At 35.2% G+C, this 18,397-nt stretch overlaps 1 protein-coding gene across 2 annotated transcripts in view; it reads right to left on the reverse strand.

The window, feature by feature from the left end:
• SEMA3D (semaphorin 3D) overlaps window positions 1–18,397 on the reverse strand; it is a 215,510-nt gene that overhangs the window by 125,806 nt on the left and 71,307 nt on the right. The window contains exons 3-4 of one of the 2 annotated variants that reach the window (XM_060108186.1): window positions 14,755–14,780; window positions 12,890–13,080 (exon numbers count right to left, since the gene is read on the reverse strand). In XM_060108186.1, the coding sequence (XP_059964169.1) occupies window positions 12,890–13,040 (151 nt within the window). In that variant the 5' untranslated portion in view covers window positions 13,041–13,080; window positions 14,755–14,780. The remainder of the gene's footprint in view (window positions 1–12,889; window positions 13,081–14,754; window positions 14,781–18,397) is intronic. The other variant, XM_060108187.1, reaches the window with a different exon arrangement.

Consider the following 18,397-nt stretch of genomic DNA (forward strand, 5'->3'; position numbering starts at 1 on the left):
AGAAAGAAGAACAAAGAAACCCCAAAGTTAGCAGAAGGAAAGAAATCATAAAGATCAGATCAGAAATAAATGAAAAAGAAATGAAGGAAATGATAGCAAAGATCAATCAAACTAAAAGCTGGTTCTTTGAGAAGATAAACAAAATTGATAAACCATTAGCCAGACTCATCAAGAAAAAAAGGGAGAAGACTCAAATCAATAGAATTAGAAATGAAACAGGAGAAGTAACAACTGACACTGCAGAAATACAAAGGATCGTGAGAGATTACTACAAGCAACTCTATGCCAATAAAATGGACAACCTGGAAGAAATGGACAAATTCTTAGAAATGCACAACCTTCCAAGACTGAACCAGAAAGAAATAGAAAATATGAACAGACCAATCACAAGCACTGAAACTGAAACCATGATTAAAAATCTTCTAACAAACAAAAGCCCAGGACCAGATGGACTTTGCACTGTTGGTGGGAATGTAAATTGATACAGCCACTATGGAGAACAGTAGGGAGGTTCCTGAAAAAACTAAAAATAGAACTACCATATGATGCAGCAATCCCACTACTGGGCATATACCCTGAGAAAACCATAATTCAAAAAGAGACATGTACCACAATGTTCATTGCAGCTCTATTTACAATAGCCAGGACATGGAAGCAACCTAAGTGTCCATCGACAGATGAATGGATAAAGAAGATGTGACACATATATACAATGGAATATTACTCAGCCATACAAAGAAATGAAATTGAGTTATTTGTAGTGAGGTGGATAGACCTAGAGTCTGTCATACAGAGTGAGAAAAAAAAAACAAATACCATATGCTAATACATATATATGGAATCAAAAAAAAAAATGGTCATGAAGAACCTAGGGGCAAGATGGGAATAGAGACGCAGACCTACTAGAGAATGGACTTGAGGACACAGGGAGGGGGAAGGGTAAGCTGGGACAAAGTGAGAGATTGGCATGGACATATATACACTACCAAATGTAAAATTGATAGCTAGTGGGAAGCAGCCACATAGCACAGGGAGATCAGCTCGGTGCTTTGTGACCACCTAGAGGGGTCGGGTAGGAGGGAGGGAGACGCAAGAGGGAAGAGATATGGGGATATATGTATATGTATAGCTGATTCACTTTGCTATAAAGCAGAAACTAACACACCATGGTAAAGCAATTATACTCCAATAAAGATGTTAAAAAAAAAGTAATTGTTCTCTGATTATACTTTCTTGAAAAAAAAATGTTGCTTTTGTTAATAATTTCCCAATTGTGACATTTGCTTAGACTTCCTTAAGATCATGATCAAAACTTTCCACACCTTCTGAAAAATGTCTCCATAAAATTTTCAAATGAAATTCTGTCAGATTGTTTTTTGTTTTCCTCCAGGAAACATCCCCTCTTGGCCCTTTCTTCCTCCTGCTCCAATCTGGACTGTCTATTCTCTGGCCTGAGGAATAGCTTCCTCAAACTTCCTTCTACCACTCTCCTTGTATGAAACTCACTTTTCCTGGATCCCATGTCTTTCCTCTTTGATTTATTTTCTTATTTTGGTGAGCACATCTCCAGAAGTTTCCTAAAAAAGAGTGACTGTGACATATTTTTGAAATTTTCCATGTGTGAAAATGTCTTTAATTTACCTTTGTTGATAATTGGGCTAACTATAGAATTCTGGGCTGAACAGCTTTCACCCTCAGAGAGCTGAGGCATTTATATACTATCCTCCGGCTTCCAAAGTTATGTTTTAGAAGTCTCATGCCATCAGTGTCCCAAGCTTTTGAATGTCTTCTGTTTTTCCTTTTACCTCCTCACTCTTGCTATTATAAAACTTAAAATAATTGGCCTGAATATGTCTTGTTTTGTTTTTCACTTATCATGCTGGGCACTCAGTGTGACATCTGATCTGAACATTAATTTCCACTGATTCAGGAAAATTTCCTTTTGGCTTTTCATTCAGAACAAACAGATGTCAGTTATCTGTGCAACTTTTCTCTAGGTTTTCTCCAGAAAGGGTCCTCTAGCTTACCCAAGGAAGATAATGCTGTAGAGGTGTGCACAGAATTTGCATCAGAATATGCTTATGGACTTCCAAGAGGGATATTCAAAATACAGTCACAGAATAATGTCTTCCTTAATTTCAGTCAGCATTACAGGGCATAAACAATGAGGTCATGTTTTCCATTTATAGTTTCCCATAAATTGTTGGTTCTCTGCTGATGAATTCAAAATAGACACCTAAAACCCCACTGCCTCTCGCAAGTCACAGCTCAGAATTTCCAGTAGCCTGCTTGGTACTGTCATTTTCCCCCCAACCACCTGGTCCTACTGACTATAATGACTTTAATGACATGACCTAGTTCCCAGGCTCAAGATAACAGAATCGTTTTTAGTTCGTCTTCCCTATTTCCTTACCCTTTATTCCCCTATTTAAATAATTGCTACCTGTAAGTATATTGCATTTCCCTCACATCAACTTCCAGGTAAATTTAAAGCCTTATAGATTTCCTCTGCAAACTATCTATTCTTTTTCCTCAAACATTTATTCTTATCATCAGCCAGGCTAAGAGCCATATTACTGCTTCTCAAAACTACTATAACAGGCTCCTAAACAACCTTGTTCCCTGCTCCCCCAATCTCTCCCACATGATGCTGTCTATTCTGTTTTTTTCCCTTAAATTAGAATTAAGATAGAATTTCATGATCAAAATCCTCCAATGCCAACATATACTTTATTCAATAAACTCTAAATTTCTTCCAACGTTCAAAGTTCAATTTCACACCCATCCTCCTCCAAAATTCTTTGAAATGTTTGGTTTTATTTACCCTAATCTTATGGCATCAATCTTTTTGCAGTTATTTTGTCCCTTAAAAAGACTAGAAGCCCTTGCGGACAAGAATAATGTCTAAATCATTGCTGAAATTCATCATCTCTTCTTTCACATAAGAAGTCTAACAAACATTTAACTGATGATTTTTCAAACTCTAGTGATTCTTGTTTATGTTGGTTTATCTACCTTCCATCTAAACCAGGATTTATTACAGGCTTATTAATAATTCAGAGAGGTTAATGTGCCATTTGGAGACCCAATCGTGGCTCTAATGCTTTGCAATCATAAGAGATTCCTGTTGTGATATCCAAATGCTCCTGTGTGTGTTGGGGGTGGGAGGATGGAGGAGAGGGCGGTGGGAAGAGGAGGGAGTTGGAAATAAAACACTCTAAAAGCAGTGCTTCTCAAGATTAATATGCATTCAGATCAGCTGGGATTCTTGCTAAAAAATGGACTCTCACTGAGAAGTCTGTGAGGGGGCCTGAGATTCTGCATTTCTAACAAGCTCTCAAATTATGCTGGTGCTACTGGTCCTTGAACCAAAGCTGGAGTAGAAAAGCTAAAGAACACTGTGGCCCCAATTGCCTTGAAGTGCTGCACTCTCTTTCTTCTCCACACTACAGTTTATCTCAAACCCTTATATGATGATGTGTTAATTTATGAAAAATAGCCAAATTATTATTATTTTTCCTCTACAATACTACATTGTTAGAATAAGTTAGGGACGTACAGCTGTGACCAATGTGATTAACTTATAACTAACTTAATTGCTATAAGTGATAAATAACCTACTTAGTTTCAACCAATGACATATAAAACATTTTCCCCTCCATTTTCTCATACAAAGAAGAGAAGTACATTCATTTAATATGCATTAACCTGGAAGGAAAATGTAAAGATGACAAGTTATGATTTATTAATTGACTTTCAAATAAATGTCCTGTTATGTGTGGCAGGAGAAATTGTATCCAAGATGCCTAAATATATTCTTAAAGACCTTGAATTTTCTTCACATCCTACTTCAATTAATTCAGTAATATATTATGTCTGGTCTCTCTTTGAAGCCTATCATAATATCCATTTGTGCTTTATAACTTCCAAGGAGCTTTTTCTCTATTATTTCATTTGATCCTTAACCAAAGGATTATCATTAATTTCCAGATGAGAAAACCTAGATTCAGAAAGGGCAAACAACTGTTCTAATGGTACAAGAACAGTACATGGCAGAGAAAGCTAAAACCTATCGAGGTCTTCTAACTCTAAGCCCTATCACCCATTACAGCTGTATTTTATATTTTAAGATTTACCATTACTTAGAAAAGCAAGGTTTTTTTTTTCAAAACAATTCTACTTACTGTTTTTATGGAACATACCCACAGACAAGTTCACTTCTATTGCTTCCTCCACTTTACCATTCCATTGGGATTACTGAAATATTTATCTTATTTTCTAGACTGTGTCTGGCTCACTTTGGCTTTAGTGAAATAAACCTCTTTATGAGTATCTTTCTTTCTAAGTAAAAAGCACTTTAGCTTTAATTTATGCCTCTTTTGAATTAATAGGATTAAAACAGCATGTTGAAAGGACTCAGAAATATGCAAAATGTATATTACAAGTTCTTAAGAAAGAGAGAGGCATTTGCCAAATTTTCTGTTAAAAAGACCCAATGACATTCATTTTAAAAATATCTGTAAACTTATACTTTTACATTTATACTGAAAGAATCTCACTGTAAAAAATCCTTTAATAAGACCCAAGAAATTAGAGCCAAATTTTAGGTAAGTGAAGTCATAGAACAAGAAATTGTATATAAAAAATTTTATCTCCTCAATAATTTACAGAATAGTAAACCAACTATATACAAAGAAACCTATTTTAACCAAAAAATAGTGGACTGGGTTTAATCCCAGAAAAATCTGCCTTTACTTAAATTATGCCCTTATAAGTTCCTTCCATATTTATGCGTAACAAGGATGCAATTCAAGTGTCTCATGATGTAGCTCTCCTTCACCCTGCCAGGAGGACACTGCTGACCACATAGGCCTCAGTGATTTTTATGTATGTTCCTAATTCCAGGAACACTTTTTATATTATATTTTTGTATGGCAATATTACATCATATGTTACCATATATTATTAGGTAACTTCTACCACTCTGTGAACCTCTACAGATCAATCATGTTTAGAAGAATGATCTACATAGTGTTAAATAGATTTTAATCATTACTAAATCACAGTGTTGGATACAGGCAAGTTGTAGTACAAACACTATTGTACTGAAATGCAGAAGGCTTGGATCAGCTTTTTAATTATCTACTTAAGTGACTCTGACGTTATTATTTAATCTTTCTGAAGTTTTATTTCTAAATCCTTACATAACAATTTTCTAAACATAGGTAGTACTTACAAACCTATATCAATATATCAAACTGAATATATTTTTATATCTGTTTAACCTCTCTTTCCACCTACACAACAGTTGACACTGATAATGAACCAGACAATAGTTTATTATGCAAAATAAGCCAGTTTTATTAACATATGTTCTAAAAGTAGCCTGATTTTAGAGGGGGAAAAAATCATTATTTTCTTCAAGAGTGTATGAATTATCCCACATTTCTCCTGAATCATTAATTATTCCTCTCCTAGATTATTTCAATTAACAAATAAATATGCTGTTGTTTAGCTCATGAAAAAAACAAGTCTCTTGATCTCATTGTCCTTCCAGCTACTACTGCCCATGTCTCTATTATGGGAAAACTCCTTGAAAGAATTGTCTACACTTGCCTCCAGTTCCCCCGAGCCCATGCTCTTCAGAATCCATCCTAGTTGTGCTCTGGCTCCCACACTTAAAGACACTGCTCTTATCAAGGTCAACAATAGACTTCTGTTGTTAAATTTAATGTTAATTTTTCCTTATCTTTCGTGACACTTTAGCTGAATATGACACTGCTGATAGCCCCTTTCCTTACTTTCTTCATTTAACTTTCTCTACACCACAACTTCTGATTTTTCTCCTACATACCTGGGCACCTCTCTTAGTTCACTTAGATGCTCAGTCCTCCTTTCACTAATTTCCTGACTTAAGAGTATCCCAGAACTCAATCCTCTAAATTTTCTATATCCCTTAGTCATCTCACAGAATTTCACGGATTTAAAATTTTCTCTATGCTAACTGCCAAATTCGTATCTCCAATTGACATCACCTATAAACTCCAAAAATGATATACTCCAGTGCTTTCTAGGCATCTTACTTAGATATCTAATAGCCTTCTCAAATGAATATGTCTACTTGATCTTCCCACACAACATTCTTTCACAATCTCTGCCATCTCAATTAATAGTAACCCCATCCTTAGATCAAAAACAAACAAAAAAACCATGGAGTCAGATTTGACTTCTCTCTTACTTCATATCCAATCCATCAACAAATTCTGTTGGCTCTACCTTCATATCTTCTCCTACCTCCACTGCAACTAGTCTGGCTCATAGACCATCATTTCTCACCTGGATTATTACAGTCCTCTCAGATCTGGCTCCTTATTTCCCTGATCTCTCCCTTTCAGTGCACACACAGTACAGAAACCAGAGTGATCCTATAGTAATGAAAGTCAGACCATGTCACCTCTGTGCTCAAAATTCTCCAATGGATTCCCATAATACTCAGACTAAAAACCAACGTTTTAACAATGGCAACAGTGACAGGATCTAATCCTTCTTCCCTCCTATTAACTCTCTGATTTAATCAATTTTCTTCTTTCTCCCATTCCATTGGTTTATTTTTGGCATACTGTCTTCTTTAAGATCCTTGAACATGCCAGACACCTTTCCACCTCAGGACTTTTGCACTTGCTGTTCCTTTTGCCAAAAATATTCCTTTCCTGAGTAGCTGCATGACTTGCAACAAAAATTTCTTGAAGTATCTGAAAACATCACTCTCTGGGTGAGCTCTTTCTTGAGCACCATATTTGACTACTACACCCCCACCAATCAACTTTCCCGATTCATTTTTCTCCATAGCACATATCATCTTCCATCTTGCTGTGTAATGTACTTATGTATGGTCTACCTTTCTGTATCAGAATATAAACTACATGATGCCAGGGAGTTTTGCCTCTTCTACTTGCTAATATATCCCCTTGTTGCCAGCATGGGGCTGGAAACAGTGGGCATCAGAAACTATTGTTACTAACCACTGAGAGCTGAATATCAAATACACAATAATATTATCCTTGAGCTCTTAAACCTACGAAGGCCCAGTCCCACACACAGCCTCAGTTTAGAGAAAATACATCTGGGAAAACAAGTGAGTCCATTAAAAATTAAATCAGCAATGACTTTCTCTATAGAAGAAAATATATGGGAATTCTTACTATTAGATTGATAATGCTTCTTTACTATGAACTTAAGGAGAGATATTCAGAGCAAGTCATCTTCTTTTCTCATTGATTTGACAACAAAAATGTCCACTTTAGAAAGGAACTCCTGAATGATTTTATGATTCCTTTTAACCCACGCTGAAGGCTATCAACCACTCAAAGACACTACTCTTATCAAAGTCAATAACGACCTAATGGCTTGTTAACTACTAGAAGACCATGAAGATAAAAATACTGGAAAGTACCTTCAATAAATTCACAATCTGTGGGTGGTACTGGACTGAGGGAAACTAACCCTAGTAGAAAATGTTTGAGAGTAAACAGAAGCAATTTTAATATATGCTGTAACTCCCCAGGAGGAAACTATGTAATATTTTTCAAACTTGGTTATATAGGGAAAACTCTGGTCTGGGAACAACCATTAATATCTAGCAAGATAATAGTGTTTCACAAAAATTAATAACTGACAGCATTTATTAAATGTTTACTATGCCAAACACTGTTTTACGTGCTTTACACGGATCAAGACATCTTCACAACTACCTCATTAGAATTAAATAAATTAATGCACTTGGAAAACTGCAGTACATAAAATAAACATCCATATATCCCACAACTAGTAACAGCAGGTAAGACCTAATAAGCAGTTTGGCTTCAGAACCTGCCTTCTTCACTGCTATACTCAATCGAGATAACAGAACTTATACAAAACTAGTCAAATCAAACAAGTTAGATGAGTCAAATGGCCATGAATCTCTACTTGAGGCACGCCACATTTCACAGCTAAATAGAGTCATTTGTAAATAATGAAAAATATATAGACTTATCCACTCATTCCTCAGAAGACTCAAACAAGATAAAGAACTATTCTATCAAATGCACTAATGTTTAGTTATACAATAGCAGATAAAAATTTTAAAGATGATTTCCAGTTTTCTATGAAAAGATGTAAGTTTTGGAGGAGCAAAAAATAATTAGTACTATTGGTAGTTACTGAGAAGAGCATACTGCCAAAGATGTAATAATGAAACCTTGTATTTTTTTAATATATATATCTTGATATTTCTGTTCCTGAACATGCAATGTCTCCCTCAAGGGCACAAGGTGACAAGAACATGGGCCTGGAACTAGAGAGATGAAAACACACAAGTTAGTTCTGCCACTTAACAGCTTCTAGCTTTGGGGCAAGGCCTTCAGGTTCTAACCTCATGTTTCTTATCTATAAAATGGGTATAAAAATGATGGTTCTTCATAGTGTCCTAAAGTCTAAGTAGGGTCCTGGATGCAGTCTCCTGTTTGATGTTCCTGATAGAACTTCCCACTATTTGAAATAACCTTCATCTGTTTACCTGTTTATTGTTTGCCTCCTTATCTGGTAAAGAGATTCAAGGGGGACAGTGACTTTTCTCTTCCTTTTTCAAAGTTTTTGCCCATTCCCTCTTTAGCTATGTTACCTATCTCGTCTTTAGGAGTTTTCCAAACAAATACCATTGCAGGTACTAATGATTCCTGAGTATAAATATCCTTAACCCTCATGAGTTCCTTCATGATGATTTATAATACAAAAAAATGTTTACAGTAATTGCAAGACTGAAGTTGGTCATTTTTCAAAAGTTGTATTTACTACATCTGCAGTATAAAACATACAAGTCACTGTGAGAAGCTCACCTTGTAAGGCCGTATATACATATTACCCTTATAAAACAAAACCCAGAAATACAGAACATCCTGACCTCTAAGTTTCCTTACTTGTTATTCAAGAAACTGATTTAGTATGCATAAATGTGCAAGAATTCAAAATATGCAACTGAGGGGAAATCTCTTTACACAACAATAGAACCAAACAAGCTCCTGTGGATTCAGAGGTTCAAAGCTAAGTCTTTATCAAAGAGCATTCTTTGGATAAAATGGTTATTATATTTCTGTTGGCCTTTAAGAAATCCCTCAAAATAATCTTGCAGCTGTTTAAAGTAGCTAACTCTACTGATACTGGCTGTATCTCTGGTCTGCACCTAAGGAAGCTTGAGTCATGGAAAGCAAAGCTGATTTTGTGCCCATAAAAATGAATTATTTTTGAAAATACAGTTAATTTTTCATTTTGACTGATTTTTTCTAACCTCACATTCTGGCAGTATTTTAATGCCAAGCATGAAGTTTTAGACTCCCTCAAAACTAAGCAATGGGTGATACTAGGTGATCTTCACTCATTAGTCAGTCATAAGAGGAAGAGAAAATGCCAAAGGAGAGTTGTGATTATTACCTCACAGGGTAATAATTCCTAACTCACAGAGGTAAGAATTTTCCTCATCATAACCCCAAGTTAGCAGTGATTTTTATGCTATAACTTCATTTATTCAGGAATAGGCTACTTTTAAAAACTATTACATCAGGATTTGAACTACTTTCCTTTAACGCTCTCAGATATGGCAGAGAACAGGTGGCTAGGTAAACTGCTGAAATTCTCCCAAGTGTATGGTTAATGCATACTTACTTCATAGTGCTGAACTGATGATTTCCGAAGAAAAGCCCCCAAATTCTTATAGGTGGAAAGAGGAATATTCTGTAAGCATTGTCAGTAATTCTCCTAGCCAAGATCGTTACTCTATTATTAGCATATAATCTGGCAATGAATGGCTAACAGCAGCCACAGGACGCTATAGGAGAAAGGGAGGGGGAGGGAGGAGAGGAGAAAGGGGAGACAAGGGGTAGAGGGGGTGAGGAGGGAGTGTGTGTGCGCGTGTGTGTGTGTGTGTGTGCGTGTGTGTGTGTGTGTGTACTGAGGGTGAGTTGAGAGATTTTTAAAATTCCTTCCCTGCATTCAGTCTTTGTTACTACTTTTGACATGTATCAGTAGATAATCTACGTGTAGATAAATATCTAAAAAATATAACATTTGGAAAGTATACTAAATATAAGAACCATCCAAAAATAGTTCTTATTGCATTTAATCCAACATTTATACCAGTTCTCCTTTTATATAAGTGCTAGGTGCTAGAAAGAGTGAAAATCTATAGAGAGATAAATAAAACAGGATTTTGAACTCTTATATGGTTGATTCCAAGTATTAATACAAAAACATAGATTCATACCAATAAAAACCCCTCTAACTAGGGATAAACTAATTAGCAGCAGCTACATACAATTAGTTTTTTAATTTTTTTATTTTTAGGAACTGATTTGTTATTTTCTAATGATCAAGTTACCACATTTGAGTTAATATTTTACAGTCACTCACATAAAATTTTGATTATGAACACAAATTAGCACAATGACAATCTTCCTTTTTCCCATAAGATTATCAAAATCTGTAAATCTCTTTTGGCTACCAAAAGCGTGTGGTCTTCTTCAACTCCATTTAATTTTGACAATTGAAATCATATAATCAGTTAGTCAAATATCAGCATGATGCTTCTGTCAACTTTAAAGTTCACTTCCGTAGGTAAGTGCCTCAGGGAAGAACTGCTGCTCTTGTCTAGGGTGTGAGAAATATGATTAGGCACCCAGGCTCTCCAAAACATGGGGCTGACTCAGGAGCTGAGCCACCAACTAATTTGAGACCTTAATTTCTTAATTTCTCAGTACCTCATTAACCTCATTTATAGGCAGGTGATAATAATCCCCACCTCACAGGGTGGTGATGAGGGTAAAAGGACATAATTCACACATATTCCTTATACCAATGCTTTGCTCATGATGAATCCTCAGTGAGTAATGATTAACTATGATTAAACTTTTTTTCCAAGTCTAATTTATTTTGCATTGTCCACCCTCATCAATGCAATGCTCTTGTGTTATTCACTATATCACAGAAACCAGGTAGTATTTCCTTTTTTTTCCGTTCAATCTATTTTCAAACTTTCTCTCTTTTTTTTTTTTTTATTGTTTGGCTTTTCATACTTGTTTTCTGTTCTGTTCTTAAGATAAATTTTGAAAACAGGCAAACAAATCTGACTTGTGTAATATGATGGGTTGTGAAAAGTCCATATTATATACTTGGGTGATCCATATCTCTATCAGGATAGAGAACATTTCCATAAGCCCAGAAAGTTTCCTCTCATATCCCTTTCCATTTGATCCTTCCCTCAACTGCACAAAGGCAATGTCCTGAATTTTTTTAACCATAGATTAGTTGTCTCTGCTCTAGAAATTCGAGAACATAAAAACTCAAAAATAATGTTACCTTAACTCTTTAATTCATGAGGTATAAATTCCAAACAAATACCAACATGAAATGTGTAATGAGTCAAGTAAGACAATTCCACTTAAGCTTACATTAGACATCAAATTTACTTTTATTTTTGATATTTAATTTGAGCTGAAAATAAGTTGTCTTAAAGATTAAAACTGCCAGCATAATTTTTACCCGCCAAGTTCAGAATAAAGGAGTTTGAGTCCCCTACATTCCTCTCATTATTTAGGTATTAAAGAAGCCAAGGGGATATTACAGAAAAAAAAAAAAAAAGAAATCTTTGAGCATGAAATTTGGCTTGTTCTCTCTCTCTCGATATATATAGATATATTACACTTACATATAAACACATATTAGCATATAAACTTTGCTTTCATACTAATTTAAACATTTAAAAACAATTAGCTTAGTAGATTTCATTTCTTAAATGTTTTCTCCTCTCTGTATTTTAAGCTTTTCACACAGACTATTTTTTAAACAATAAAATATGTATATGCTTGAGATATTAAAGGTATTTTAGTTTTTTAATATTTTTGAAGATAGCTTACTGTTTTAAAAAATACTAAGGATCAACAAATTAGTAGCAGCTGTATAGAATTAACGATTTTTTTCTATTTTTAGGCTGTTGAGCTGCACACCACAGGCCTACAAGGCTTGTGCTTGTCCAGCTTCAAGACCAAAGAGCCCAGAGTCAGCGACAGAGACATCAAAGGTTTAATGGATGGGAAATCTTACATGTCTGAAGCAAGGTTCTGGAGCAACACCCCACGACGTATGCGGCTCATGGAGAAGCAGGACAAAGCGGGCAGGCTTCACTCCCACGGGCAGGGGGAGGTTACCACTTATAAGGGAATTTGACGGCAGTTTGGCTCATCAGTTACCAGGGAAACCAGCAGAGGGGCCCGCCCCTAACTGCCCCTTTGATAGGCTATCATGGTGGCTAAAATTAGAACGATCATTAGCTGGGGCATGGGGCAAGCACGTAGGAAGGTCTGTCAGGTGAGTACGGTATAGGTGAAGCAGGCACAGGTTGAACTCGGGACTTACAGAGAGCAAGAGAACAGCTATCTTGAGTGGCCTGACCATACATAGGTATTGATTTATTTTAATATAAAACTGACTACAGGGACTTCCCTGGCAGTCCAGTGGTTAAGACTCCATGCTTCCAATGCAGGGGGCGTGGGTTCCATCTGCGGTGGAGGAACTAAGATCCCACATGCTGCGCAGCATAGCCCAAAAAAACTGACTACAACTTGCTGACCAAAATTTCCTAATTATGCTAATCAGTAGTTAAAAATTCTAAATAATGAACTGAAAAGCACACATGAACAGTTTTGGTGTATATCTTCTTCACCAAGAATAATGAACCAGTGGGCTTTGCATTCTATAATAATCTTATTATTAACTGATGCCAATACTACAAACATTTCACTGAAGTCAGTATGCATTTCTAAATAAAAGAAGGCAACCTGAAAAACACTGACACATTTACCTTTGTAGGTTAGCTTGAGTCGTGGAATATTTTGCTTAGACGTTCCAATGACTGGAAGAAACAGCATGGTCATGCTTAGCATCATCAGGGCACGAAAAAGGTAAAAATCATGGTTTCTGGACTTTGGTCTCTCATCTTTAGTAACAATCATGATGAAAACAATGTTCTGTTTCAAACAGCGTTAATTTAATCTAAAAAGAAGAAAAGAACTATTAATATAGCAGTTTGCAGATTTTCCTACACTTACTAAATGATAATTTTCTGAATGTATGTAGATTTAAAAAAATACTTGCTCCTTCTCTCTTGTTCTGCTCTTAGAAATTGTTGCAAGGGAAACGAATCAGAACTGAGTAGTAAAATTCAGATCTGGCTTTACTCAGAGGACATGAGTACAGAACTAAAAATTCAACTACTTATGTTAATTAGCAACTATTCTTCTACTAAAGTTTTTGTTTTGTTTTGTTTCATGCAAATATAGGAGTGACCAATTCTTTCTGTAACTTGATGAATTCTTCATCAGATAAGAATACTGGTAGAAGCCTACACTTTCCCCATACCATCCTCAAAGGAAAAGATCCTTAAGCAAAATTTAATAAAAGCTGTCATTTTGAGAGAGTTCGTTTCTGACAAAAAAAATATTTTAACAGTTCACCTAAAATTGGGACAACTGGACATATCAGGTCAGGGCCACCAGTATAGATTTTAGGCCTGGGACAAGGCAATTTTACCTGCACCCTATACTACTCCACACAGGGCAGCACTGAATATAAAAACAAACTGTAAAATAAAAGGGTTTATAAGAGGAGGCGGTTTTTAACTAGGTTGCCATAAACAAGCTGCCTTGGTTGTCTTTGTTAAGACACGGAGTAAGTAAATCAAAACACACATATTTCAAACTAAGCCTGGTAATAATAATTACAAATAATATTCGTTGAGTATTTACATGAACCAGATACTTTTTAAGAAGTGTGTTACAGAAATTAAATCACTTAATGCTGTTAAATTAATTAAACAAGTAGGTCATTAGACTGAGGTGGCTCTAATGCCATGGTAGCCTACCTAATAAAACAAAATCTCAGCCTATAAATGCCTCAAAGCTATGAACTCAGAACTCTAAGAACAACCAGTTAACTAGGCTTTAAGCTATAGCTAATAAAATAATTTCCTTTCTTTGTTTCCGAAATTTTCTTTGTGTAAGTCTTCCTCCTAATATCCTATCAGTGGAGTGCTCCTAACAACTTCCAGTTTGGTGCCACGCAATTCAAACTGAGTTTTGCTCAAATAAACTCTTATAAATTTTAATATGCCTCCGTTTATTTTTTAATCAATTCTAATGGCAGTCAAGAAAGATAGGTAATTATTTTCCTCATTTTACAGATGTGGAAACGGAGGTACAGGGTTTGATAATTCTCTCAAGGTCATGCGGCAAATAAGAGATGGCTTAAAACATTTGTTCTGGACTTCAGCTTGAATCAGCCTCCTTAGCCCTTAAGTCTTTAGGTGCTTTTCATTATGGCAGAATCAAGTGACCTTCAATTCTTGATGCAGTCTTCAACTTCTCTTCTTTCTCCTCGACATCTTCTAATAAATATCCCACAGAAAGTATCTTGCTATGAGTACTTCCTGGGAGGATTCCAGATGTGGTACCTGCTTCAAGTGCCAATAATTCCTTGGTAACAGCTTTAGCCATAATAAAAAAGTATTATACTTTAGTATTTTTGTAATTATTTAATATCAAAATAAATATTTTATGTCTATATGGCTTAGTTTTAAGAGAATGTCTAAATAAGAGTATTTTTCTTATGGTAGATCAACTCTTTACTAAAATGCCTCAATGACTTTGAATCAAGGTTCCTTAAACTTACCTTAAATCTCAGAAGTTAAGATCAATCTGGGAATGTGAAATAAAATAAAATATAAGGATGTATTAATTTTTTATACAAGACAAACATTCTAAGAATAGACTACAAATTGTATGTTGTTTCTTCATGAAACGTTGAATATGAATGCTTAATAAAGTATATTTTCTCAGTTACTTTAATTACCCGTAGAAAGTACCAAACTATTCTCTTTGTGTGTAATCCATGCATATTTACCTCTTTGATTTAGAAGATTACTACAAATGAAAAGAATCAAGTTGATTTAGATACTCATTTAAGAATATCGTAGGCCGCACATAACATATTTTATTCACATTTACTTGACATATGTGAATGTGTCACACGTAACATATTTTATTCACATATAACGTATTTTATTCACATTTACTTGACATTTCTTGATGATTTCACCTAATGACATAATTTAAGAGAAAACAGGAATGTCTGTCTGACCAAAAAGATCTACACTATTAGCAGTCCTTAATGAAAATTCTAGTTTTAAAAATTTCAGTAATATATACTTTAAAATAAAACACTAATAAAGCCCTTCTGTAAATAACATATTTAAAACAAACTCTTAAAAAATAAAGAGTTGTATTATTTCAAAACTAGTAGGAAAACGCATATGCTATTGGCAAAAAACAGAGTCACTTAACTGGTCTACAGAAAAATTTATCAGGATTAGTTTTAAGTTATGTGAGTTTTAATTTACTTACTGTCTTAAGAAATGCATGTTTGCAAATTTTCAATTTTACATTTACACCAGTAAAACACAGATGCATTCTTTGAGTTACAGATTCTCCTTAAAAACTTACTGTTTTTTTGCAAATAAAAATATGCATTTAAGAATATATAATACACATATACTTATGGTCATTAACAACATAACTCATCTCCAATGATTTATTAAAGTGAGAAGAAAGATAAGATTCTTATTTGAAAGGAGCAGTTGATTATATACAAATAAAGTATCATGAAATAATTGCTAAAATCGAGATATTTCTAAGATGCTATGGAAGGCAGCTCAAAGGAGTATCATATAGGTTTAAGTAAGACAAGGATAGCTTCATAGAGGACAGAGAAAGGTGAATAAGAAGCAAAAAGAGACATTTCCAGGTAACAACGATACCTAGTTAAGGGTTCCTGAAAAGCTGGAAGCATGATAGGCCTGGAAAGGGTGAGACAATGTAGCATAATCCAGTGGAGTGAAAGAGAGAGGAAACCAAAGAGGGATTCGGCCTAATGCTTAAATGTGCCTCATGCCTGTTCTGGTAGCTAATATACAATATTAGGACTCAAATGATGCTGTTATTCCACACTGCCTTTGGTCTTAGATCATATGTACTAGTTGCATCCATATTCATCAGTGCTTCTCTAATCCCACTTGCCTGTTTCTTTTACTTTTCCCTATGTCCACATGTTAGCAGAAAATGGGTATCTGATCACAGCAGCTCCACAGCTTTGCCACACAAACATGTATCCTTCCACCTACCCATACCCTCCAAAAAGAGTGAAAGGTTAGTTGAATATAGAGATTAAGTATATTAAATTTCTCATTAGGTTTAGTTTTTCTGAGCTTCTGGACATATGTAATACTACTTTTTTTATGACATGTAACAATGCATGTAATGTGAATGTATGTTTAGGTACACATGCAAAAGAGAGGAAACTTTCCGTGTGTTCATTTTATTAGCAATAATGACCTCAGTACAGGACATTTCCTGTGAATTAATGACCAGTTGAGGTTAATGGCCCTTAGCTATATATTGAGATATCTACTCCTCCAACTGGTCATTAATCGCTAAGACATGCCCTGTGGTCCAACACTATAAGTTAAGAAGATTGATGTTTTGGTTTCCAATGAACAGTAGTCACACTGTTCCTTGTTACCTAACTCATTAATATTGTTAAATAACTTAAAAATCAAAGCACTGCTTTCCTTGCTCGTATGACATTCCGATAAGTGTCCACACGTGCTGAACCATGTGTTAAGGGTGAGGGACAAAATAAAACAAAAATTCTGAAACTCCTGGAACTTTTTTTAAAACTTTATGTATTTTTCTCCTATAAAACAATCACTCTATAACCTGCTGCTCCTGATTCTTTGTTTTTCCTCCCAACAATCCTTTGAATTCAACAGTTAATCTTTTAATTGAGATGATTTATGGGTTAAATGTATTGCCAACAACCTCTCCAATAATCTATTGGTATTTTGCTATCTTCCAGTGCATGTCAGTGGGTGTGTGTGTCTGTGTGTGTTTTTTGTACCTACACGTGTGTGTGTTCCGCATCTGGGAGGAATTATAGAGAGAAGTAGGTGTGATTTAACCTAAAGTGGGTGGATTTGGTGAATTGCATAGGTTATACTGCATGCTACTGTCTGTAACAAGCTCGACCTGGAGCCAATTAACTGCACATAATCTGTTCCACATGTTCACTGGGACAAACAGCACCCTTGGGGATCTTCAGATGTGGAGCCAATAGGGAGTGTTGTGATTATGAGAGATTTTTACACACTGTTACACTAAATCAGAGCTCCAAATGCATAATCTCACACTCAAGAAGGCCTTGTGCCATTTCCCAAAGGAATACAAAGAGTCCAGAACTTATTAGATGGATGGTAAATCATCAAAAATATTATTTGACGAGCAAGGAATATAAAATTTTACATGTGAACTTCATTGATTTCTCTTATTTATATCTATTTGTTGCAAGAACGTATAATTATAGTGAAAAAATAGACCATATGCATAGGAAAAGAAAATACATGATAAGTCTTCACACCTGAAAACCTTGAACTTAGACGTAGGATCATTTCTCAGGTATGTGTGTGCTTGTGTGTGTGTGTGTGTGTGTGTGTGTGTAGGTTGGAGAAGGGAGAAAAAGAATCCTTGGTTTCTTAATTTATAAAGAGTTACTTGTTCTTCATACCTTTTTGGTGCACATGAGGTCACTCGAGAATTTTTTATCTAACTCACGAGACACAAAGAGCTATGACCATCCCCAAATTAAAGGTACTACCAGTATAAACTCACTTTAGCCTAACTGTAACTCATATTTTTGAGTTATTGTTTGATCAGTTGGTTTTCCTATAGAGTACATAGACTGATCAATTTAGTAACATTATTTCCTGGCAGGGATATGGAACATTGCGACAAAGAACCAAACAGAAATTATAAAATAAACTTGAACAACAAAGAGACAACATAGGCAAACAAGGAGAAACTTTATGTTTGCAGAGAGATATCTTATATTCCATTGATCAAGTGCAGTGACATCAAAGCAGAATGCAAGTGGGATGAATGAAGGCTCACTGGAATGGTGCTTGGAACACTAAAATTGTCATTTACATTTATTTTATGTCATCCTTTTCCAATTTTTCTTTCTGTGTTTTCTAATACACATGATATTCTACTACTTTAGTACCATCGAGGGTATGCAATCACTGCTCAAGTGTACAGTATTATTACCAGTGGATGGAATTTATAGGGTAGGAACTTTTGGTTGATGAATTTTAACTGTCCATTAATAGACTTCATTGCCTTCAGATGTCATGAATTCTTCATCAATTGATATATTCCAAAGGAGTCTGTCAGACCATCTGATTTTTCAGAGATCATGAAAAAAG

This window comes from Mesoplodon densirostris, chromosome 9, assembly GCF_025265405.1.
Source record: "Mesoplodon densirostris isolate mMesDen1 chromosome 9, mMesDen1 primary haplotype, whole genome shotgun sequence".
Classification (NCBI taxonomy): Eukaryota; Metazoa; Chordata; class Mammalia; order Artiodactyla; family Ziphiidae; genus Mesoplodon; species Mesoplodon densirostris.